The sequence below is a fragment of the Drosophila mauritiana genome, chromosome X (genome assembly GCF_004382145.1).
Source record: "Drosophila mauritiana strain mau12 chromosome X, ASM438214v1, whole genome shotgun sequence".
NCBI classification, from domain to species: domain Eukaryota; kingdom Metazoa; phylum Arthropoda; class Insecta; order Diptera; family Drosophilidae; genus Drosophila; species Drosophila mauritiana.
In genome coordinates, this window is record NC_046672.1 from 5,237,082 (window position 1) to 5,263,015 (window position 25,934).

General features: G+C 42.6%; 2 protein-coding genes across 4 annotated transcripts in view; one reads left to right on the forward strand and one right to left on the reverse strand.

Moving 5' to 3' along the window:
- Nucleotides 1-390: 390 nt before the first annotated feature.
- Nucleotides 391-1,224, reverse strand: LOC117148035 (probable phosphorylase b kinase regulatory subunit alpha). The gene is made up of 2 exons (XM_033315208.1): nt 610-1,224; nt 391-542 (listed from the first exon to the last, which is right to left on the reverse strand). Exons 1-2 carry the CDS (start codon nt 1,080-1,082, stop codon nt 437-439), a joined length of 579 nt encoding a protein of 192 aa, XP_033171099.1. The 5' UTR covers nt 1,083-1,224; the 3' UTR covers nt 391-436.
- Nucleotides 1,225-5,513: 4,289 nt separating this feature from the next.
- The window catches only part of LOC117148207 (sex peptide receptor), a 41,874-nt gene continuing 21,453 nt past the window's right edge, over nt 5,514-25,934 (forward strand). The window contains exons 1-2 of one of the 3 annotated variants that reach the window (XM_033315494.1): nt 5,514-5,799; nt 20,756-20,801. The gene's annotated coding sequence lies outside the window, so the exon portion shown is untranslated. Of the gene's footprint in view, nt 5,800-13,537; nt 13,561-20,755; nt 20,802-23,817; nt 23,904-25,934 lie in introns of those variants that run through there. The other 2 variants (XM_033315495.1, XM_033315492.1) reach the window with 2 other exon arrangements.

The window sequence follows — 25,934 nt, forward strand, 5'->3', positions numbered from 1 at the left end:
AAAACTGATCATAAAGATAAAAGAATAGCTGTTTTGAGCAGCTAATTAAGAAGGCTATCCAACCCTATCACTTTTTGACGGATATAGGAAAACTTATTTTTGGTCAGATTTTCTCATTTTTGGTAAGGGGTTACATCATCAAAATTTGCAAAAAATGGCCAAAAAATATAATTCCCATTTGTGGACACAGTTCGATTGGAAATTTAAATACGAGCTCAACGACGTATGGCATTCCATATTCAGACAATTTTTTCGAATGTAGGATCGGTTTTGGTTTTTTGGTGGTTTTGGAAACAGAACATACGTACACATACATACATATGTGGGCTAATACCATTTTGAATTTGCTTGCATTTCATTTTTAATCGAAACGAGCGAGCGAGTGGGAAGGAGATTTTGGCATTACAATTAAGTGATTAGGTGAACGACCGTCGCTTTAGGAGATGGGGCACTCCATCTCGCCGGGCTTGGGCACATTGTTGAGCACAAGGGGCAGCGCCCGGAACAAGTAGGTCATGGTGCCATATCTGCCGCCGGGAGCACTGCAATGGATGGATGCAATGGTTAGGAGAAGAACTATGGGCATATGTATGTTTTCTGACCACTCACCTGACGTAGAAATTTTGGCATATTTTGGCGGCTCCGCCGCATAGAAGTCCGGAGGCGGCCTGCTGCTGCTCCTTGCTGTCCTTGATCTTGGCGCAGCACTGCATTGCAGCGCCCTTCACCTTGCGCTGATCCTCGAGGAACAACTGATTGGCCTTTTGCACCAGATGCTCCACGTAGATGATGCCTCCCAGCGAGGGCACCATATGGTGCTCGATGACCAGTGATAGCACCATCAGAGCCTCCACCATTAGCTGCCTGTACTCGGCCTGCGGTATTTTGACGAGGGCCAGCTTCACATCCTGCCAGAACTTCAATCGCCCCCTCCTCACCTGCGTGAGACTGTGTGGCAGGACACATTCCCCGATGGCCAGACCCTGGCACTCCTTCAGTATGCTCCATACGCGCAAATTGAAATCGCGGGGCAGACGATTGTGGGCGCCGTCCAGCCGTCGATGGCGCAGCCAGCGATCCATTCTGCCGGTAACGGTGGCTATGAGGGCGTCTTCGCTCTTTGGATTACTCAGGCCGATTTGGTTTTTCTTTCGCTAACACGGCTGCTCTTGCAACTCACAATTGATAGATTGCGATTGGACTGGAATAGGAATGAATAGTAGTTGTGGAATTGCTTGCTACTACAGCTACGCACAGCTACTGACAGCAAACGCCTTGCCGCCCTTGTCGAAGTGAATGTTGCAAAAAATGGCCAAAAAATAGAAATTGTCAAATTTGAATCCAGATCGATTGGCAAATTTTTGTATGGTTCGATTTTAGATACCAGTAGAAGGTGTCTACAGAAAACCTACAAATCATTATTCGCCATTTGGTAATTGGCAATTTAAACCGAAAAATCTCAAAAAAGTTAAGTTTCCAAATTTCAATATCAGTCGGACTGGATACATTCCATATGTGGGCTATTATTTCATGTTTTGTAGCCACATTGTGCAGTTTAACAGCGACTGCAGAACGTGAACAATAAAATTGTATGGATTTTGTATTCGCATAAGCTGCCATGAATCACTTGCTTATCTGGGTGGTATTTACTTATTTTTACCGAGCACAAGTTGCAACTTTTAGTGCAGCACAGTGAGGCCACGCTAAAGCGGAAGCGAATGCCACCGCCTTTTATGCCAGACAAATTCGTATGCCATCTATATAATTTGTAAGTGTGTTGTGAGGGGTGAGATGGAGGGGGGTGGAGGGGGGTTGGTCCCATGTGGAGCTGTGCTTGTGGTCCTCCGTGGGATATTGGCACGCACACAGCATAAGCAAATGCATAACGAGACCACACACACATTCGCACATACACACACACACGCATAACAATAACCGAGATAACTAATAGCAAATTGCTGGCATCGTTCACTTCACGGCCCCCTCTCCCATTTGCCATTTGCCATTTGCCATTTTCCGAGGAATTTCCTCGTGGCTGGGAGCTGATGTACTGCAATCTTGAGAGCAAGTATTTATAACACACACACCCTGCGTTTTGCCGCTCCTAATTACTGTCACTGCTGTGGTAATCATGATTTGAGCGCTAATCTGTCCCTGCGCGCAGCCACGCCCACCTTGGGCGCGCATGGGGGCGATGGGGTTAAACGGAAACGGAAGTGAGAATAAATTCACACGTCAGCAATATCAGTTACTGCAGAAAGTCGCAGCAGAAGTACTCAGTTATCAAGTGAGGCAAGGATAACTAAAAGCTACGCCATGTCAGAACAACTCAAAAAGCAGTAAAGGGTAGCACATCGAAGCGCGCAAAAAGCGTTTAAAGCAAATATGTTGAATTCAATTTGTAGCGCACACACAATCGCAAGCACCTTAAGAATGCCCCCAGGGGGTTTAGTGTGTGTGTGTGTGTAAGTACAACATGAGTAAAGGGGGTGGTGGGTGGACGGGCGCACTTGTTTGTTGGTTGTCAAAGAAATACCAATACGACAAACACACGCACTTCCGCCTCGAGACCCCAAAAGCCACCGAAATTGAATTGCGGATGGGGAACAAACACAGAGGGGAAGCTGATGTTGCCGAAGGTGCGGTTCAAGTTTTGTTGCATTTTATCCTTGGAAAGTTGCTAAGCTATACAATTATTTCCGTTATATTCGATGATTCGATGATTAATTGCAATCGCCGAGCCTTAAATGTCCGCCAATTTAAGCAACGCAGTCAATTTGTATATAAATATTAATGCAGTTGCGCTTATTGATACGTTGCTGATTCAAAAGGATTGTTAAGTGATTTTCAATAAGCCGCATGTTCAATAAATAATTGCGAAGGGGCCAAATGAGAGAGGTTTTAATGATAATGGGTATCGTGTGCCATCAAGCAATTGAATGCTGAGGCAATTGAAACACCGAATCCTCGTTGAAAGCCATGACTGGTTTTTAAAAGGCATATTTAAAGTATGAATCCGAAGGATTCAGCCACTTGATGTTTGCGGCATACGTCCGTTCGACTCTATGTTCAGTTTGCAATCGGATTAACCTTGGGACACCTTGGTCAGCACGGAGACATGCTTTATGGACCCCCAGGACATACAGGATTCTCTCGATTCTCAGGATTCTCAGAGCTGTGGCGATTCTGCAGCGAAACCCCTGAGGCATATCAATCACTCGGAGCCTTTGTGCTGACCGAATTCTATGAAATTGAAATCGAAATCAACTGTCTTGCATGCACTACTCAGTAGTTTCTCGGTATACGGGTATGATGGACTTAAATAGGATGGCTGAGCAAAGTTACATTGCAAATATTATAATCAGGTTGTACAGTCTTATGGGGAAGTCATGAAACGTATGTTCCTAGAAACACTTGTTCTTATTATAAAGAATAGTACTTTTTAAAAGGAATCCCTTCTGCTTCACATATTTTTGACATGACTTTCACTCCTTTGATCTCGCGAGGAATTGTGCTGCGTTTTTGTGCTGGTATTTTCCTGTCGCCCGACTTGCCAGCTCAGCTCCTTTTTGTTTCTGCGCCTTTCGGTGTCCTGAGGAGGACTTCCGGTCCGGACCGTTCTGCCCACGCCGCAGGCAGGAGCGCAAAAATGCAATTATAATCCTAGAGGCAGCAGGCGGCGACGGGCAATGCAACTGCATTGGATATTGCGCCTGCAAGTGCAACTTTGCATTTCAAAGCGCATGAGAAGTCCCCGGGCGAAATCAGAAGGACGAAAACTTGACAGTGGAACGTGTTCGGGCATTTTGAAGTCGCCCGATATCCTTGGGGCGGTGGCTTCGCCTCCAGGACTCGGACAAAACGCTACAGTTTCCAATTTGATTATAAAGAAACATCGCTGAAGTGGGCGCACTTCATGCGTCTCCAATTCAATATGTTTGCTTGGCGGCACACTGAGCGAAAACGGAACAGAGTTGCCTATACTGTGGAACTTGGCCAAGCAGGCGGATGAGTGAATGGATATGCAAGTGGAGCCATATTTCTCGACGTGCACAAGCTGCCCACTTGGACGCCGATTTGAGTTGGGTGAGTGGGCTTATTGATTCCGGCAGGGCACTCATAAACTGGTATCTAATCGAGTGCCTGAGCGACTCAAGTGGCTTGGATGCCTGGGTTGGAAACCAAAGCAACGCCCCAGCTCCAGTTGCCGGTAGTTGCTTGTAGTCGCAAATCGGAAATATGACAAGGAAGTCCATTTCCCATTTTTGTCTCATCCGACAAGGGATCCACGTACAGACGACGAGAGTCATTGAACTTCTAATTGTTCACCTGAGCCGAAGAAAGTCGCCAGAAATCCAGAAATCCAGAAACCCAGAGTCCCGGCAACAAAGCATCAATCAGCGCGCAATCGAATCAGGATTCAATTGAAATCGCCCGAAAATAATCCAGCCACATGCAATGAAATTAAAAAAGGACCTGCGACAAAGGGCCCAAATGAAACTGATAAGGAAATTGCATTTCCACGGCCTCTGCGCCACATAAAAGTTAATGACTTTTAACCATTTTGCGCATTTCTCGCTGGCAAGTCAACGACCCAAAAAGCGAAAGCATAAAACGGCAACCGCATGGCTTAAATCATAAAACATCGATGCTGCGCCAAAGTTTATTGGCTTTTTTGCCTGGCCAAAAATTGTAAGTGAATTAACCAGAAATTCGCATGCAATGAGCTATGCGATTTATTAAGGTGTCCAAAAGTATGCTACTATACATTTCAATGTGATTGAAGCACACGTTCATCTCATCAGTGCTATCCTTGTGTTAATTTCCGAGAGATGAGCACACAAAGTGGCACCTCCTGCCGTGAAAACTTTTCCCATTTTCCGCGAACAGCGTGTAGAGCATCCGTCGTTCGCCCGCAGGTCATGTGGATGGGGAATCTCGTATCCCGTATCCCGAATCCGGGGACTCCTTTAACTGAGATGCGGTTAAAGCTGGATGCTCCTCAGCTGTCGCGTGGATGGGGCAACATGACCAAGTGTCAAACACCTTGAGACTTTCTGGTCGATGGCAAACAGCTGAGAGAATTCAAAAACAAAGCGCGGCGCTAAGAGATTAAAAAGCGCTTAGAGAAAAGCAACAATGCCGGCCGACAATAGATATGGCTGGGAAAGCGAGGAAAGCGGGGAAAGCGAGGAAAGCGCCAGAAAAACAATAAAAACGAGAAACACAAGGGCAACCGGAGGAGTCAAGCAGGGGCCATGTAAACAAACCAAAAAACTTCGAGCGAGGGAAAGCGCAGACGCACGGATAACGTGGAAATTCGGGGCGGGCGGATAAAAAGCGGATATCCAGCAGCTGGGAACACTCCATCGAGGTTTTTCCCGACGCTTTTCCGAGCGCCAACGAGCGGCAAGCCGCTGCCGAAATATCCGCCAACACTTTTGCGAATAAAACTAAAGAAATTTGTTTGTTTTGATTCAGTCGTTGCGGGTTTTTTAAGGCGAACACACAGCCCTGAAAACAAAACCGGAGACAAACACAAACAATTAACCAATCCAAATTCCGGCTAAACTGAAAAACGTTTTTTTCAAAAGCCAACAAAAAGAAAAAAATAATAAAAAATCATAGCAAATGTGAAAATCTTTTCAACGTCTTGTGAAAAGCCTTAAAAAAACATACAAAAATTCCAAAAAAATACATTTTTTTCCGCCTTTTTGTTTCTGTGCTCTGTGACCATTAAAACTCTAGCAAAAAATAAATAAATAAATAGAAAGCAGCCGAATGTCAGGAATTTATCAGGTAAATAACGCATTTCTTAGTACATTTTTTTCTTTTTTTTTGGATTTTTCCAAACAAAAAGCACTGGACAGATCCAAACTGACGGCCAAACAATGGCCAATATTTATCGCTGGCCTCGATGGCATAAATAGGCCAAAAGAACACAATTTCCAAATCAAAGAACTGCTTTTCTCGTCCTCGCTGTCGGTGGTCATTTATCAAGTGCGGCCCGGAAAATCAGTGGAAATTAATGCCATAGATTATGATAATATATATCTGAACCCACATCACAATAGTTCCTTGAGGAGCCCTTTGTGCCAAGTTTGTGCCGCCAATTGAATTTAACTAGCCACAGTAATCTTGGCCCTTTTGTGTTGCCCCTCGCAAGTTCAAAATATTGAATTTTTAAACCGTTTTCTTCGACTTTTTCTTGGCCCGCCGAGTTTTGTGGACCTTATCCGGTTGAAAGTTTTCACAGTCAACGCTGCAAAACGGCTTAAAGTTATACAAAATGAGGAAACAAAAAGTGGGCAACAAAAATTGCTATAAAAAAAAAGCACTTGCAGTTCGAAACTTGTCAGTAACTTGCACTTTGGCCTGACTTTTCTGTAAGTTCTGCAAGTGCATCGCTGCAGGAAGGATCTGCCAGAAAGCATTAAGCTGAAATAAGGAGCAGACAATGGAAATACAATAAACAATTTGTATGCCATATTTATAGTTATTTTAAAGCAATGAAATTTATGTGCCAGTGTTTAAGTTTTAACAGATATTTGTATGGTTTTTAAAAAGTGAGGAGAAGTAGCGCTTTTCATGTGACAGATTCTCCCAAGACAATTATCAGAGTCAGAAACCTATTAGAATTTAACTTAATACACTTAGCTGGCAAATGGCGATGAAGAGGAAAATCTGGGGTATGATGGTGGAAATGGGAAAATGGCTGCACTGGCAATAAATTCATTTGCTCTAGCCCCGATTGCAATTTCCAATTCACAAGCATTAGCCAAATACTCTAATTAAAAAAGGGGAAAAACCAGTAAAGTTGGCTGTTCAATTCGGTAAGAAATTCATAAGCTTTTGTGCATTAACTTTTATTAGTGTGAAAAATTGGTTTCGCGATTTGGAGAAAATTATAGCCAAGGACTAATTCCACTTTCCTTGGAATGTAATTTATTCAGAGTTCTAAGAGAACTTTTAAAGTTCCTTTGATGCCGTTTTTATCCCGAATTCTGTGCCATTTTGTGTGTCGGCTCAGCAACGTTTTGTTAATTAAATGTGAGCCATTTTTTCCACATAATTAGGCCGACATTAAATCGATTCCCGTTGATGCTGCAACAAATTGCAAAGCTTATCAGCGGCGGGCAGACCATGGAAAAGCAAATCCAAATAAATGGCGAGCAGCGGGGAAAACCTTTTGAGTTTTGACCTGCGAACAATGCGAATCCAGCTGCCAGTGGAAAAGCCTCTGGAAAAATGCAGCACGCACAAAGGCAAATGTCGAGAAGTCAACTCGGTTGGGCGATGTAAACCCTTTTCGTTGGCCAAAATCCGGTGACCTTGCACCTCCAGTGTACCAGTGCGCCAGCCCACCGCCACCTCATTGAACCCATTGAATGGAATGCGACCCCTTTTTCGGGTTTCGGGGCCAAATTATTGAAAGAAAAACATTAAGATCCCTGCGTTCGGTTTTGCGGTCGGTCAGTTGGCCACTTTTTTTTATGCCAGCCAAATTTGCACGCAGTCGAGCGGCAAACAAACAAAGCTCCCTGTGATCCCGTGGCCTTTTGACCAGCTTTCCTTTTACTTTCCACTCCGGAGTCCACTTAATGGCACCTGTGGCTCCTGCTAATCATGATTTTAATGACTTCTTGGCCCCGGTTGTTTATGAATGCCGCCGAAAGGTTTATCGCCCATCGCACTGCTTGGCCAAGAAAAAAAAGGGTTACAATTAATATTTTAAATGCTTTACAGCCAAAGTTTGTCTTTGTTTTTTCGCTTTTCTGAGTTCTTTTTTTTACCCTCCTGATTAAGTGTTAAAAGTGCAATTGTGGGGGCTTGAAGTGGCTGTTGGTAATCGGGTCCCTAAAAGTGTTACTTGGCGGTACATAATGTACTTGCTAATAACTGAAGGAGTGACCAGATTAACAAGTTTGCAGCACCATATTTTGTTCAACTTTTAGTTTGTTATCTTTTTTATGCCTTTTGGCACACTAATTTCAAGGAGGAGGTGTGTGCGTGTGTTGGAAAACCAATTCAATCATGGTTTTGATGGCAAACCCCAAAGACAAACTCAACTCGAGTAGAATCAACTTTGTGATCTCATTACCAATCAAAGCCGGTGTAACCTTAGACCCAAAAAACTGGCCTTGGTTATATAATCGCCCAAATTTAATTCCTCAACAAACAAGCAACCGAAAGGCAATATTTCAATAATTTATCTGCCCGTTTTTTACCCGACCATTTGTTTGCGCTTTCCGCTTTTCCTGCCCCTTGCTATTTTTCTTCTTTTTCCCTTTGTTTTTCTCAGTGAATGTGTTTATACGTATTGAGAAGAGCCTGGGGGCATAGTCAATATTGGCACAACACGTTGTTTGCCCACACCCACACACACACTCGCACACACACACTTACACACAGGGACTATGCAAACGAAGCTGACCAAAGATGAAATATGTTAAACCGACAACATATTGAATTCAGATTTAGTGTCGCCAAAAAGCAGGGCCATCGAAAATTGAGCAGCGCGTGCACAAGGATTTTCAGTTTTCGGCGCTCGGTGCTCGATTCTTTGTAAACAACATCGATGCTGTCATAGTCAACGGAAGAGTCTGGAGCTGGGAGCTGCCGGTTCATTGACATCAAAGTGCTCGTGTGGCAACAACGGCGTTCCGGGCAAGGACATGTGCCCCAGGATGTGGCAGCCAGGAGCCGGGAAGAGAATGTGCTCAATATAAATACCATCGTGTACCCAGCCAGGAATACCAGGAAGTGGCCTGCCAATGAGGCAAACTTTCTTTGTTTCCTCGGGGCTAATTATACCGTATATACCTTAAAAGTGCACTGCAAAAAAGAACTTGTGCCTGCAGAAATGTATTTAAAAATGGTCTAAATATTTCCCAACGATAATCGGTTATTACAAACTTTTGTGGAATGTTTCGTAAGCATTGGGTTTCGTATTTTATTCCTTGTGGCAAGCTGCCATAAGAGCACATCCTTGAAGGTAACCAGTGTAGCAATTATTACACGGCTCAACAAATGCCAATGAAAAGAAAACATCAACGAAGTGAAAAAATGCGAGTGGAAGTGGGGGAAATGGGAAATGGGGAGTTCGCTGGGCTTTCCTTTTGATGAGCACCAACCAAACAATGCTCAAAAAGTAGAAAGTGGAAAGTGGAAAGCGGCGGAAAAGGAAACCGTGTGGTTTCGGCATGGATCCTCTAGAGAAGCTGGCTAGCAACAGGTTGGGTTTCCCTTTTCCGCTGGGGATTCTCTGCGAGATTGGGATTTAAATTGGCACTAAGACGACTCCTTTCCCTTTTGAAACTATGGCTAAGGAAAAACCAGATAGGCATTTGTGTGTAGCAAAGGCTTGTTTCGCCGTGATTTATGGATTTTAAATGCTTGCTTCACAATTTCAGGAGCATTAAATAGAATTATCTTTGGCTGCTAGTTTGTGAGATAATAGATTGCGCATTTCGGATATTTCTGGCTTTTGACTGAATAACAAAGCCAGCCCGACTCCAATTACAATATTCCAAGTCAGAAGACAATCGCACAATGCAGGCACTCAGAAATGTAACTAATTAACGAGTGCAGGCATGTGTGACTACGAATACATAATACATAAATGGAATCTCAGGTAAATGCATTCAGATTTATGCAGGCATATGACACACGCCTTCAGATTTATTGTGCAATGTTTTTAGGGGCTTAAAATATACTTGTACTATGTTAAGCCTTTTCTGCTTGGTTTAAATTTCAATTGATTTATTTGCACTGGCCATTATGTGTTTATGCGAATTATAAGATTATAAATCATATTTGCTGGAGCCCAACTAATTAGCACATCATTAGAGAAAGTTTCGAAGGCGATTTGCATGGGTTTTTGGCTTTAAGTGCTTGGGCTTCGCTTCAGCTTGTACATAAATACATAGACATACGTACATAAATAACCATATTACGCATACGCAATGTGTGCATGACGAACAAATTAATTGAATCAACAATCGAATTAATCAATGTGCAAAACGCAAGATAAAACCAGAAGCGAAAAAAGAAATTAATGACGGTGGCGAGAATGTCGACGTATTTCTTTTTTTTTTTTTTCGTCTCTTTGTTTCTGTTGGAAAAAAGGTGTTTGTGGCTATCCAATCCATCAATTTTATTTAATCATTTATTTAATCAAATTACTGATTATGCAATCAACCCAGAAAAATGGCAAAAAGTCAGGCGGAGAAACGCCAACGCACATTTGGCACGCACACACATCGCATATAATACGATGTTCGGGTTTTCGGACTCTGATTCATTTCATTTTCATTGAACTACCAACTTTTCCGCAGTTTTCCCAACCCGTAAGCTATCACTTTGTCACCTAAATGTTGTCTATCTTTGTTAATTTGTTAATATATATATATAAAGCGGCTTACTCTGTGCGTTAATAGTACTAAGTTCATTTTAATTGGCACAATCTTCAGATTTGCTTTCTCTGCAATTTCAAACACAAAATGTAAATATATAATGATGTTGAAATGGGGGAAAAAATGTCCAATTTTCCAAGGCATTTTAAACAGTCCCTTTTTCTTGGTCCTTTGCTCCCTATCTTTGCTTCTGCTCAACTTTCTTCTCCACTTGTATTTACTTTGTTAGGGTCCTTGTCACTTTAGTCCTTGATTATGATGTCCTGAGCTTGTAATGTTTGTAAACGTTTATACGAAATAATAGAAAGGCCACAGATGTGCAGCATATGTATTGTAAATTGTGCGTCTGTTGTAAAATCAATCGCATTTTCGATTAGTTGCCATGTCGTCTGGTTGTTTCGCAACTAAATTGCTGTCAATGTAAAACGTGTATTAATTGTCATTGTTTATGGTTCACTTGGGCGCCCGTTAACCCCTTTTGTGTGTTATGTGGCAACTGAATTACACAATTGGACACGAATGCAGTTGGAGTCATTGAGTTGACCATGTTTTGATGGCACGTCAACAGTTTCTGATTTATTGATGTTTTGCTTGATTTATGCGTTTGGCGCTGGTTCTTGGCCATCAATTTCATTGTGTTTTCATTCGAGTCTATCAGTCGAGTCCTCTTGGGTCCGACATTAATTGAAATTGCCCCGGGATTAGTTCGGTAGTCGCAGCTAATGCAAATTTAATACCATGCAGAATGTGGGCACACAAATTTAAGCTCTAAACACTTGGCTTTCGGCCCTTGGTTGCCGCCCCAAAAAAAGAAAGAAAGGCAGAAGAAACACTGCGGATGCTAAGATAAACAATATCCAGTTGAGATTGCTGACTGGGCCACAGAAGCCCACAACTAGCAGCTGCTGTCGTTTAGTTTTCCTCTGGCGCACATGGCGTATGTGTAACATTTTGGCTGGGCTTGCACGTTTTTTTCACGCCCGCTGTTCTCGCACTTTGTGATACCCTAACTTATCACAGCAACTATTTGCATAGTAATCATAAGCAATACTTGAGTCTACAGTCTGCTTGTTATGGTTGGCAAGTCATGGTGGATGCAATTGCTGCGATCTTAAGTCTTGTAATATTAGCTCAGATCAGCTTTCATCGATACTTGCCAAATAAGTTTTAGAGATGCCTGATATACCCAGAGCGATACCCATTCTTCTGGCTGCGAATCTTAATGAGTGCTCATTAAAAACTGTCACCTGGCGGGGATAGAATGGATGCAGGCGGTAAACATGTGGATGACTGGGAAGTCGTCTAACGAGAGCACCTGCACCTGACCTTCGTGGCAGTGGGCGTGGCCACGTGCTGGGCGTTGGTGGGCGGGGCCATTGATTTTCCACCGCTGCCACAAATGTGTTAATGTCCTCCGGATTCGTGATTACTCGGATTCAGCTGGGACTGCAGACGGATGGATTTAAATTCGCTGGCATCGAGTGAGTGGCTGCACAAAGAAACCGCCTGCCCTTTATCAAACTTATTAATTTGGCCATAAAACCGGGATCCAACGCCAACTGGGTGCAACTAAAATGTAGTAAAGCATAAAAACTTTTGCCCGATTTTCCCAGCTCGGGAAAGCCAAGGGAAAACTTTGCGACGAGTCTGCGGAGCTTGATTAAGACTTAGTTGCTGTGTGTTCAGTACGTTCATCATGATGAAGATGTCGGGCAGTTATGACGATAATGCTGATGGACCTTGACTTATTAAATTCTCCGATTCCCGGGTGGAAAACGATGCAGCTGCAACACGATGGGCAAAGTTACAAGCTGCCACAGGCGCTCCTTTCTAATAACCATATCAGGTGGTTTGAAATAATTTTCCGAGCGCCCGCAAAGCCCCATCAAGTTTTATAGTTTGCTCGCAGGATGATAAACCCCAAAAAGGTATAGTTCCCAGTGAATTGTTACAAATATTTTGTACTGCAGCTTTTTTTCTTTGTTGATTTGAGGTCAGCTTACTTAATAGACACTCTTTTCACAATTTTACGCGATATGCCATTAAAAAAGCCAGCGAAACCGCACCGTAAAATATGGATATGCACCAATGGCGGTAGCCCTGAAAAAATAAACGAAGCGAAATTTATATTGATGGAGCAAACATAAACTGTGCATAAAATGTAACTTAAGTAAACAAAAGTATAGGAATTCAGCCAACGCAGCCACTCAGACAATGTATTAATTTTTCTGTTGTTTTTTTTTTTTTGGGTGCAGGAAAAGTGGCAAGTTTTATGAGCGGAGCGCGTCAATTATTTGTTTTGGGATTTCCCGTTCGGAGCAAAGGAGAAAAAGCAAGGAAATGGCCACAAAAACAGGCAACTCGACCTGACACACACCCCCGCCGAACAATTATGTGCGCCAATTAGTTGCCACAAAAAAAAGAAAGTAAAGAAAATAAGGGCGAAAGAGTGCGTGTAAGTACTTGCCACAATTATTTGGCGCGCGCAGACAGAGGCAAACGGAAAAACGTATTGATAACATCCAGCAGTTGTACAATTAATGAAACCCCCGCTGCTGCCAAGTGAGCGATAAGAAAAGCGGAAAATCGACGCGGGGAAAGGGCCAAGCTACAAGCTACAAGCTCCAAGCCCCAAGTTTTAGCCACTGACTGGATGCCACGACCTCTTCATTGGCATATGCAGGCATTATAAAAAGTTTATGAGCGGCTTTTATGAAAGGCACAACTGAATTTGCATACGAGCTTGGCAAACAGGCGAAATGAAAGCACGAAGGCGAGCTGAATGTGTGATATAACCAGCCATTGTCGCAGACATCCATACAGTATATGCTATGTGGCATATATCGGCTGTGTATGTATGTATGTATGGTAAATACTCGTGTGTAGCAGGCTCGACTGTGATTTGGCCTTGTTAGCATTCTGCCAGCTTCAATTTGGCCGAAAGCCATCCGAGATTCCGGCAGCCTCCCGCCTGTCACCTGTTTATTATTGTTGCCTGCGCCGTAATTGAGCGACATTTGTTTTGTTGTCTCGCCGCGCAGTTACCTGTGACAGGTAGCGAAAACTACCAGTAACAGTACCAGTTTCAGTTTCGGTTTAAGCCAAGTTGACACGCCGAAGGTGGAGGAAAGCCGGCGTCTCAGTCGTAAGTGTAATTGGAGTGCATCTGCGTTACAAACTTATCAAACTGTCTAGCTGGCTAAATCAATTACATATTTATTTCACGCACATGGCGTATCTCTTGGATACAAATACAATTGCGAACTTTTTGGTAGTTTCGTCGCCTTTCTTTATAAAGTTTATAAAATATTTAATGCTGCCCATTTGTGTGCAAACATTTTACCTGCTATTTAAATTCTCTTTTTGAGGTGTTTTGCCCGCCAGTCCGAATAAATATGCTTATAATCAAAACCGAGCCGTCGTAGCTTGTCAAAAGTTTATTTGTATTTGACCGTCTGCTAGCGACTTTCTTTCACTTTCGTTCACTTTCTTGCCCCACCCAAAAATATCACTCATACGCAGCGTGGTCGTCGGGCTGTCAGTGCTCGTGCTGGGATAATGTATATATTTTTTAAAATTTATTGCGCTTTGCAACAGTTTCGCATTATGTATATGACTGCAACAATTTCGAAGTGGCAACACGCGCCGCAAGATTCGTTTTAGAGCGGCGATTGGTGGGCGAGACGCGGTAAGCGGCAAGCGAGGAAGGCCATTGCCCATAAATATGAAAATTCCTGCGAATTATGCTTTTTATTAGCGCAGCAACAATGGCAACCTGAGATTTGCATTCAAGTGAGCTGGCTGGCTGGCTGGCTTCATCCACTCGAATGCCAAGTTGTGGCATAAAAATTAATGAACTCCAAAAGATTGCTGCCAGCGGGGGGATTTGATTTTGCTGGAGGGACAACAATCACAGTTCGCCGCCAGATGAGCTCGGGAATTACGCTAATACAAGTCAGACCCTCGTAGAGCACAATAAAACATTTACTGGCGAAGGGGAATGCGCCTGGAAAACAATTGAGAGGAAGTACTTTGGGGGAGCTAGGAAAAGCGGAGCAGCGTGGCAAGGATCGCCCCGGCCAAATTGCAGATTGCAGCGGAAGAGCGGAAAGGAGTGGAAAAGCGTAAAGGAGGAAAAGCGGAAAAGCCAGGACAAACCAGCTGAAAAATTACGCACATAGCACAACGCACATCGCACAACCAAGTGGAAGCGCTGTTAAATGAGCGTGTTGCCCGCGGAAGGTCCACTTGCAACTTGCTACTTGCAAGATGCCACCGCCGTGTGGCACTTTGTTGGCGAAAGGAGCTGATTGCCAGCAAGGATACCAGCCATGCTGCTTGTAAAAGCCGAAAATTAAGCTGAGAGCTGCGCTCAAAGGTATGCTGCAGCCAATGTTTAGTGCGAGGATGTAAAGATGCTCTTTTTATGGCGGTGTCATTATGCTGCTCCCTTTTTGTATTCTTAAGTAGTTAAGCCCCCAGAGATGTGGAACTTTATCTACAATGTGGAAATATCACTGCACTTTGTCACTCATAATCAAGCGTGCAGCTGAAATCCTTTAAAGTCCCCAAGCTCAGGAGCCACATGAGATGGGATGAATCAATCAAATCCAGCATTAAAGTTCAATTGAAATTCTGTTCCGTTGTGCAAGTCAGCTATCTAATCTGTTCGCTGTATATGTTTCCTTTCGCATCGTTAAGATACATATACATTTATATATAGCAGATACTTGACGAAGTTGTCCCGAGTCTCGTATCTTTTTGCTCGATATTATTAAACATTCAAGGGCAGCGGCTTCATTTGCCTTTGTTTTTTTCGCTTTTTTTGTTTTACTCCCCAGTCTCCGTTCATTTTAATGGCCCAACTTGTCGTCGTTGGCAAACTGGATTGTCAACGTGTCTAGTCATCAGTTTTACGCACCACTTGTTCCATATACCTCACTTCCATAACTCCGATAAATCCGATATCGGAGGATTTCAGTTGCTATTGCCTGGAATTTACATATTTATTCCGATCGATTCGCCCAAAAGGACATTGAGTCGATGTCTACTTACTAGTGTCCTTCGACTAATGGGCCTCTTGTCACAATTGCCGTCTAAATGATATTGAGTTTAAGTGCAATCTGCTTAGCCTGTTTCTCTGACACTAGATTTTAATGGCCGAATAGAGCAAATTAGGATTAGAACGCACTCAAGCGCCTTTTCTGGCATAATTTTTGCTTTAAGTGTGCTAAGAATAGAAAATCAGCAAGAAAATCAGTTCGCTCTTCGATATTTTCCAATCGGATTAGGCGGAAATGTTCACTTCATCTGCTTTTCAGGAAATACGTTATGCTGTTGAGGAAACGAGAAAAGCTTTAAGGCGACTTAAAAGATGTCTCGACGAGCTGCTAGAAATTATTTATATTTAATTTCTAGAAATGCAGAAAGCAATCCCTTCTGTTAAATATACAGAAAATACTACCCTCAGTCAGCCACTAAAGTTATCTCTCCATTTGTCATACGCATAATTCAAAGTGCCGGTTGTCTCCCTAATAGTTTGTGGCCCGCCTCCAGGCGACCTATATATGCGTATAGTGAACGCTATATATCTGAAAGCATAGTGATCGGGGGAGTGGCCACGCCCAGCAGCAGCTGCTGCCAGTGGGCAACACGCCCAACAGCTTAATCAAGGTCGTAGGGCGAAAAAAATGCAGGGAAACGAAGGGAAAATGTAGGAAAATATAGGAAAATGTTGGAAAAGCCCGGGCTAACACCTTCGCAAGGGCAGGGCCGCACCCCCATCGCCACCTTAACCCCCTGATGGCCATCTCATTTATCAAGTGGCAAACAAACAGACACGCGCCCATTGTTATTATATTGGCATTATTGCGAAACAAGCGGGCCACCACCACATACAAATTGCTCAATTCAAAATTGTGTAATTTGGGGCTGTCACAGTGGCCACGCCCCCACCCGAGGCAGCCCCCCCCCCCTCTATTGTATCACCTAGGATTGCGTGACGATGAAAATGAAGGGGCATCTTGCCTCAAGGAAGATTGCACACAGTGGCCACAAATAAATAATGTAATCAGCTATGGAGGCGAAATGAAAGGAATCAAAGGAGACAATATCGCACACGAGCAGCAAACTATGCACTGCACGAAAATGGGTGCTAGTCCATGGCCATGCTTATGTAATCTCTTAAGTAAGCTGCTCAGCTGACAGCTCTGCTGGCGAAATTTTAAAAAGCTTCGCACATCATTTTTTATGGCCGGAGGTCAGTCTGTAAATGAATAAATTAAACGTATTACTTGTGGCACTTGTGCTGCTTTTTATTATTATATATTGTGTTTATTTTTTTTCTTTTAGTTTTTGTTGCCGGACTGCCCTGCATAAAACATTAAGCACATTAAGCATCAAACGAAACGCACCCTCATCCCGGCACTTCTGCTCCAATTGAGACATTTAACAAAAAGGTTCGCTTACCTTTTTTAGTGCGTGAGTGTGCGAGTGTGTGTGTGTAATGTGTGTGTGCTCTGCATATCCTTTTGAACTGCCCCCAAACCCCCCCTTACCCACTGTTAGCCCCCAAAAAATAACAGTGGCGCAGTTTGAATGCCTCAAAAACTTGTTGATTTCAAAGATTTCATATATAATTACCTTTGAATTCATTCTAAAGACTTTTGAGGCATGCCACTATATCTATTCCGAAATTCCTTTGGATTTCTATTTGCAAACTAATTTTGTTTAAAGAGCTGCAACCACTGTGTACTGTGATTATTATACTTTTTTTTCTTTATTTACCAAAAAGGTTCAATTTGCGTCTACGCTGGCCAGGCAAATGGTCAAATGGCGATGTGTTTTCCTTACTGTTTCCGGTTGCTCGTGTGTGCGTTAAGCACTGGGCCACAGGAAGTGATATCCTTGCAGCACCCAGCCCATTTGCCACCCCTTTCGAACAGCTGCGCCACCCCTGAATTTTGCTTTATTTTATTTTATTTATTTTATTTCATTTCATTTTACGTATACGTTTTGTGTGCAAGTATTTCAGCCGCTCGTTCGGAGCTCGTTTAGACATCGTTTTGTCATTTTGGGGCGATGTGTGTGCGTGTGTGTGTGCGTATGTGCCTTAAATGTCAAACCCTTTTCAAAAATAGTCCGTCGGAGGCCACAGAATTCGCTCGTTGTCCAGCACTTTTTGGGGCCACAGTGAACGCCTCGTAAATCGTAAATTTTCCGCTCGTTTTTTCCAGTTTCTCGCCAGCGACGCATCGCTTCCTCTGCAGACAAATAAAATTGTATTATTAACACATCTGAGGGGCCAAAGTAATGTTTGGTCAAACGTTGCTAATACGCCCAGATTCTGAGGGCGGTCATGCAAATTGTTTACCTTACTCCAGGCATTCGTTCCCACGATACCCAGGCATTCCCAGACTGACCGATCAAATCGCAGTGTCTGCACATTAGTCTACCCAGACACGCACGGATTTTCCTTCGATTTTCCTTTCGATTTTCCTAGGATTCTCCCTACCAACTTACCCCATCAACTGCGACTGCCACTGCCACTGGCACTTGCCTTGCGCTTTTCTTTGGGTCCTGTCCAGATGTCCATCTGCCAGTTTCAATTTGAAACAATGTCGCCGGGGGCCAGAGAAGTGCAATTACTTTCATGTTTGAGGAATCGCTTAGCGAAATCGGGGAACGTCTTCGGACATTCCACTCTTGACTTTCTGATTGCTGGGACAGCAATTAAATGCGAGCCATGGAGAAATAGTTTTCCCCATCAAAGTCGCCCAGCGAATGCAAACAAAGGAGCACTTGACCAGCTCGATGGCAAGTTTGTAGCCGAAACTCTTGTGTATTTAAATGTGAGAAAATCCATCGGCCAGTTGGGACAACAAGCGAAGGGTTCGACTGACTATCGATTAGAATTATTCACACGTGGCTTAGCTTTTCATTTGCGTTGTTATGGTCAATCTATTGTCTTTCTATTCGCTTTTCCGGGTGGCTTTCCTTACAACTCTGCTTTAAAACATCACAAAGCTGAAAGAATGTCTGTCCCGCACAGCTGACAAACACAGCTAACGACCCGCATCACATTTTGGAAGATTTTGCAACAAATCTTTTATGGCTCAAATGTTTAATTTTTGATGAGGGATGTGCAAAAATGGGTCAAGAAATACAATTTCCAAATTTGAATCCAGATCGATTGGGAATTTAAATACGAGCTCAACGAGATATGACATTGAATATTCAGACAATTATTTTTAAAGTTATGAACAAAAAATAGCTTATTTTAAGACGGAAAATAAAAAAAATATTTTGTCAAAATGTTAAAAAAATTGTATGGCCATTTTTATCATAACTTGACTAAAACTGATCATAAAGTTCAAAGAATGACTGTTTTGAGCAGCTTATTACACGGGCTAACCATCCATATCAGTTTTTGGCCGATTTTGGAAAACTAATTTTCGGGTCATTTTTAGCATTTTTGGTAAGGGGTTACATCATCAAAATTTGCAAAAAATGGCCAAAAAATAGAATTCCCATTTGTGGACACAGTTCGATTGGAAATTTAAATACGAGCTCGACAAGATATGGCATTCCATATTCAGACTAATATTTTTAAAGTTATGAACAAAAAAAAGGTTATTTTAAGACGGAAAATCAAAAAAATTATTTTGGCAATAATTAGGAAATTTCAGATGGGCATTTTAATCATAACTTGACTAAAACTGATCATAAAGATAAAAGAATAGCTGTTTTGAGCAGCTAATTAAGAAGGCTATCCAACCCTATCACTTTTTGACCGATTTAGGAAAACTAATTTTTGGGCCATTTTTCGCATTTTTGGTAAGGGGTTACATCATCAAAATTTGCAAAAAATGGCCAAAAAATAGAATTCCCATTTGTGGACACAGTTCGATTGGAAATTTAAATACAAGCTCGACAAGATATGGCATTCCATATTCAGACAATTACTTTTAAAGTTGTGTGCAAAAAACTAATTATTTTATGACGGAAAATCAAAAAAAATATTTTGGCAATAATTAGGAAATTTCAGATGGGCATTTTAATCATAACTTGACTAAAACTGATCATAAAGATAAAAGAATAGCTGTTTTGAGCAGCTAATTAAGAAGGCTATCCAACCCTATCACTTTTTGACGGATATAGGAAAACTTATTTTTGGTCCAATTTTCTCATTTTTGGTAAGGGTCATCATCAAAATTTGCAAAAAAAGGCCAAAAAATAGAATTTCCATTATATCATACAGTTCGATTGGAAATTTAATTGCGAGCTCACAGAGGTATGACACTCCATATTTGGATCATTTCTTCCAATGTTTTGGCTAAAAATCTGACAAAATCAATGTTTGCCACTGACACTCTGTTAACTTTTTTAAACCAACTCTAACTATGACTTGTGACCTTTATTGATGAAGTATTGTTTAATAACTGAGGTTGCGAGCAACACAACCCCTTCGATTTATAAGCACCACATGGCGTGCGGGTCATTTTTGAAGATTAAAGTTTTCGGAAACTGCTGAAACAAACTTATTTAGTCCACACAAAGGGCAGACTGGCAAACTTTGTCAGCTAAACAAAATTTTGATCAGTAGTGCTAACCTTTTTATGCGTATAAATACGTTTTTTCAACCTTTTCTGTAGTTCGATTAACACTTTTTTTTTGGTGCCAGCGTGACAGGGAACATGACAGCGAAAAATAAAATGAATACGGCCAACGGAAGGAAGGAAAATGGTTGGATGGGAAATGGGCGGGACAGTGTGTAACCAAACAGAGAAGCGGAATTTTCCCAGGACGTCGTGGATGTTGATTTTCCACCGATACCGATTCTTTGCTCCCTTTTTTCTTTGGTGTTTTGCATGTTCACACATTGACCCTTCTTTTGCCCGAAAAGGGAGCAAATTTATGGCCATTTGAGTGTTTAAGTAGGGCCAAAAGAAAGGCGAGCCTTGTAGCAATTAGCAGGACCCGAAGTATTTTGTTGACCTTATTTAAAATTTATTTGCTCCTAGGGCACCCGAAAGTACGAAAATAAATTACAAATCAACCGCGAGCAGGACATTAGTCATCGCCCCCAGATTCCCAGATTCTCAGATTCATCAAGGGCGAAAGTGAATCCGAAACTGGGTGCTTGGTGTGTATCCCGATCTCGGCGAGGTCGTTGTCCAATGCCAGTTGTCCAGCGATTTCGAGGAGCTGCCCTTATCAGCTGACAAGCAGACCGAACTGGACCGAACTGGACCTACCGGGCGTATGAGTGATATATGGCACTTGACCTGCGTTAATTGCAAATGAGAAACTAAAGAACTGCGTTCACATTTTCATTGCAGCTCTGAGTTCGTGAGGGATAACTGCCAGAAGTCGAAATTCAAAAAGGTGAGCACACAAAATATTTAAGCTGGCTTAATTTAACAATAAATTCAGCAATTAAATGAGATTTAAAGCAAATTTCATATGAAAACTAGCTGAACCCCGTTTGCCATAGAACCTTTTGATAAAAGATTGATTACTTTAGCTCAAAATTAAATTCAATTTTGCCGTTACACCAAAGTCCACAACGGTTATTTATTCATTCGGGCGCGGCATGAAAAAATTGGAGAGCTTCAATTCAATCAGAGCGAAATACTTGAAACTCAATAGCAACATGTATGGCAAACATAAAAAAAAAACAGAAACTTTATTCAATGTGGAAATAAAAAATGTTTTACCAAAGCTTAAACATATAGCGAACTATGCACCAATGGAAGTGGATAGAAGAGGATGCCTTGGCCAAATAATAAATCAAATCGTTGTACCGATGGTGCCGTGATTTTTGACCACTCGTCCTGGTCGAACGCCTTAAATGTGGGCGGTGGTCGGTGGGCGTGGCAGTGGGCGGTGGGCGAGTGGTAACGATGCCAACAAAAATGTTGGACATTGGTCGAGACGGCGTCGTGACCTTCGCAGCGCCTTTTTTCGACTTTAAAATGTACAGCAAACAAGTGGCAAGTGTTGCCGAGATAAATATGTATATATATATATGTATATATAAATATATAGATATATACAGAATAAAATAAGCAAAAACAAATGCCAAGCCGAAAACGACGAATTTATTTGCAACACGCGCCAGTCTGGCCAAGATCTGTCGCCGCAGATAATCCCGCAAAAGGGCATTTAGTCGACTCGCCACTATGCCACACATGCCACTATGCCGCATGCCACATGCCACTAGGCCACATGCCATGTGTACGACGAGTATAAACGCGTATATGTGCGATTCTTCACAGTCTCCGCTGACAGCCATTAAAAATGCTGTAAAGTTCGAGGATGTGGGTCCTGCCATACAATTAGCAGCCAGCTTTATGGACCCCGCACTTCGGACATCGAACCACTTTTCATTTTGGCGAGTGGAAGGAAGCGAGGAAGCAACGAGCTTCTGCTTATTAGTTGCAACACCTAGTAGAGTGTAGAGTGAATAGCCAACGAACTTCCGGCTAACTTGGCACTCCGCTCACAAGTTTATGACCCCATTTGGCGTGATCAACTGCGGTGTATAACTATTTTGGGTTATCCTCCATTAGATAAAGCCCAAATGGCAGCCATTCGAAATGAAAAGCCCTGCGCTCGTGCGGCAAAAGTTTGCAATAATTATGCCAGTTTGGCCGCAATGAAGCAGAAGGCACAGTTCGCAAGCTGATGAATTCCCTGCAGCACGTTGCCAGGAAGTCAGGGCTCCCAGGTCAGGGGTCAGAGGTCAGAAGTCGGAGGGCGGGTCTGGTTAAGGGATAACTAACAACTATTAGGTGAACTTTTTAATGCGCAACTTTTGTGTGCTGTAAATTTGGGCCACGAACTGTGAAGGCATCAGAATGATTGGCTGGATTCCCGGGAACAATGAAACTGCAGTAATTTGGGCTGTTAATTTACATGCCCTGAAATGCGCAAATACACTGAGAGCAATTGCCGCAAGGTGTTCAATGTTTGCATATAAATTACATGTAGATTAGCTGCTCTAACATATCCATTACCATTACCCATTCACCCACTTTATTGCCATATATTTTGCTGCCATATCATATTTCAAATCACACCACTTGTATTTCACGTGCACATGTACATGTGAGATAACCATGAGATAAGAGTCCCCATGCGACTGCGATTAATATGTTAGGGCGAGGGTGTGATATGGGTTCTTCGCCCACATCCACCCACTTTTCCTATGATTTATAGCCGTAATTAAAATCTGTAGCTGCAGGCTGACTCAAATAAGTCGCTAAGACTTTTGTCAAAAGACATAAAGGCGAGCTTAAAGCGCTGGCCAGAGGAATATCCTTTTATTCCGGAATTTAATTAAGCCAAATCCCCCTAAACACACACACATACACGCCGCACAGATTCCACGGCAGCCAGTGAAAATGTTGCGGGAAAAGCGGAACTGGAAAATGCGGGGGGTTGTGTTTGGCCCATCCAATATTGCCGTATTGTTCCATGCGCCTCCCCCCTCTCTGTTTTTCCTGGGATCTGCCAACAGTACACATGATGTTGCGTTGCTATCTTTTCCGCACAGCCTGCATATTTGTTGAGTGTTCATACCGGACACGAACCAAAAAAAAAAAACAAAAAGGGGGGAAAATCGGTCAACAATAACAAATGGGCCGACAACTCGGTGCTGCCAGACCGGCAGCGGAAAAATGTCAACCAAAATGAAAAGATTTCAGCGACAAAGGCCTCCAAATGGGCAATCAAATATTAAAATACTCGACATACAGCACTAAACTTGTTATGTGCATACTATTATTTATTCGGGAATTATTAACACACTATGTGAGTTTGAGGAAAGTATACAAATATATTCGAGTGCAATGCACTTTTCCACATTTTCTATACATTTTCTTGTGGTGTTCAAATGTGTGTGCACTTGTTTACCCCAAAACAGAGGAGCCACTGCACTCCACCCACTAGAAAAAGTTTTCCAGTTAACAGCGAAACAATTCAGTCAACACCTTACACATTCTACACTTTGGGACTCAATAGAGATGTCTGTGCATATCATCGGCAATAAATTGCTGAAAAGTGACTGCTTTACTGCCCTCGGATATACTGGCACACTTGACTTGGTTTTTTTCTCGCTAGCATTTCTCGTTTTTGCGCCGCACACCACTGCGTATGTGGAATATTTATCGCTTGAGGCGGTGAAAGGTGTAAATCAAACGGCTGGAATTTTCTCATCAAGAATTTCGCTCGCCAAGTGGAGGACACTGCTCACTGGATAATAAACATGGCGTCATATTTTAAATTAGCCCTGATAGTTTTTAATTGGGAGGATTAGGAAATATTGGGTCGTTCACTTTAATTGCAAGCTGAAATGTTAAGCTGCAGTTTGCCCAGCATGCAGTTGAGCTTTAGCTTTCGACGGATAAGGAAGTTCGTTTTTGGAAACGGAAGGTGTCTAAATCAATTGTGAAGTACAATTTTGTGAAATTTACAAAGTGCAAGGTGCGAAAATGTTCAAGCTAGCCATAAATAAGGTTTAGTCTTTAAAGAGGAACCAAGATGAAATTCACAGTTCCCATTCGAAGTTCTGTAACCTTGGACACTGGACCAGAAGCCGCTTTGTGTGCTTTTAATAGTTTGTCGCCGTAATTGAGCTGGATTCCAGAGTTATAATGGGTTTCAGTGATGGTTTGGTTTATAGTTGTGACAAGTGAGGTTTTTCGCATTTTTACAGCTCAATGCTGTGTGGTTTACGACATCGCAGTGCTTATTTACACTTAACGAAATGGAAAGTACACCCACGGCACTCAAATGCCATGAAAATATTAATAAATTGCATTTAATTGCCGGCAAGTAACTAAAAAAAGGGAAAAAATTAGATAGCAGGTCGAGTGGGGGACTTCTAATTCAATTACCGTCGGACCCGACGTCGTCTGCCAAGCGTCTCAATATAAAAACTCAATTTAATGGATGCCAACTTTGCCGCACACACACACATATATATATATATATATATTTATATACATATAAACGGGGGTGTTGGCTCGAGGTCTCGAAGTCTCCGGGTCTCGGAGTCCCTTGAAAGCCTGTCAACAACATTCAACTTCGGAGTCCTGGCCGCAATAACATCACCCGTAGTATTGGCCTATAAAAAAGGAGGGGGGAGCTGGGAGCGGGAGCTTAGCCTGGTTTTATGGGTTGGGCTGGGGGTCGGTTCTTCCTAGAGAAGCAAGTGCAATCAAAGCTGCAGCGGCGCACACAGAAAAACCCATTAAGGTACTCAAAGTGCTCATCCTGGGCAAATCTCTACCAAAATAAATAAACTTCGCAACTCTGGCAGACAAACTTTGCCGAACGATTTGGTTTTTCATTTTGTAATTAGTTTAGTTTCGTTGTGACCATATGAATGACTTGAAATGAATGAAACACTACAAATTTATTGCTGTGCACGGACAGGGCTGGCAAAATCCGGTGGAAAATAAGGACCACGGACCTCAAAAGCAAAGACGCAAGAAGTTCAAAACCGCAGCTGCTGAAAAATAGAAGCACTGCAACGGCGGCAACCAGAAAAATAGAACAGAATTGAGATACAGCAGCTAAAACCTCACAAAAGTAAAGAAAATCACTGTGGCAACCTGGAAAAAGTACATCTAAAGAGCTAACAAAACGCTTAAACTGGAAATTAACTCGAAACCAATTTCATATGCTAAATATATTGTATTAAATATGACTGTAGTTAGCTACACAAATCGCTCTACATTGCCAAAGTGAACCCTTGTGGCAAAAGTCAAATCGGCAAGAGTGAAAATCGGAGACAAAGACAAAGGCAGCTGCTGGACAGAATGGCATTTCCATAGAAATTAACAGTTCGTGGACCTTTTTTGCCCAACGCACAGATACAGATACAGATACAAGTACATACTCGTATAATTAGGAGCAGTTGGCATCGATGCCGCGGCATTCGATGCTCCTGATGGCAGCGATGGCATCGATGGCGACGCTTCAATGAAGTGTGCGCATCATTCGGCCGAATTTGTCACGATTACCAAACGCGATACTCGTATTCACTTCACTTTAGGCCGTCGACCCTTTGAGTGTGTGTGCGTGTGTGAAAGAGATGGGTAGGTGGCGGCCGAAAGAGACGGCAACAGAGCAGAGGGAAGAGCAGCAAGTTCGGAACGGATGGCGTAATTGATTCACTTCGATTGATTTTGGTCAGCAGCTGGGTCCTCCGGTTACCAGCTTTTCCCGAATTTTCCCCACTTTTCCGCTGCTCATCTGCTCGTCTCACAGCTTGCCACGTACTCATGCGGCATGCGACAAATGCTCATTATGAGGCATCAAACTAGTTAAGGAAAACTCCGATGATGTGTGGCAGTGGGAGTGAGTGAGTAGGAAAATAGCACGGAAAACAGCAAGGAAAACGCCAAAGGAAAATGGTAAAAGGACAACAAAATGTAACAAAAACCTTTTAGTTGTAATGAGAGGTATTACTTGCCACAATTGTTGCTTATTTTTAGACGCCTTTGTGCA

Coding starts and splice junctions, on each gene's coding strand:
- LOC117148035 (XM_033315208.1), bottom strand. CDS start 1,082: ATGGATCGCTGGCTGCGCCATCGACGGCTGGACGGCGCCCACAATCGT. Junction 543..609: donor TGCCAAAATTTCTACGTCAG/GTGAGTGGTCAG, acceptor CATCCATTGCAG/TGCTCCCGGCGGCAGATATG.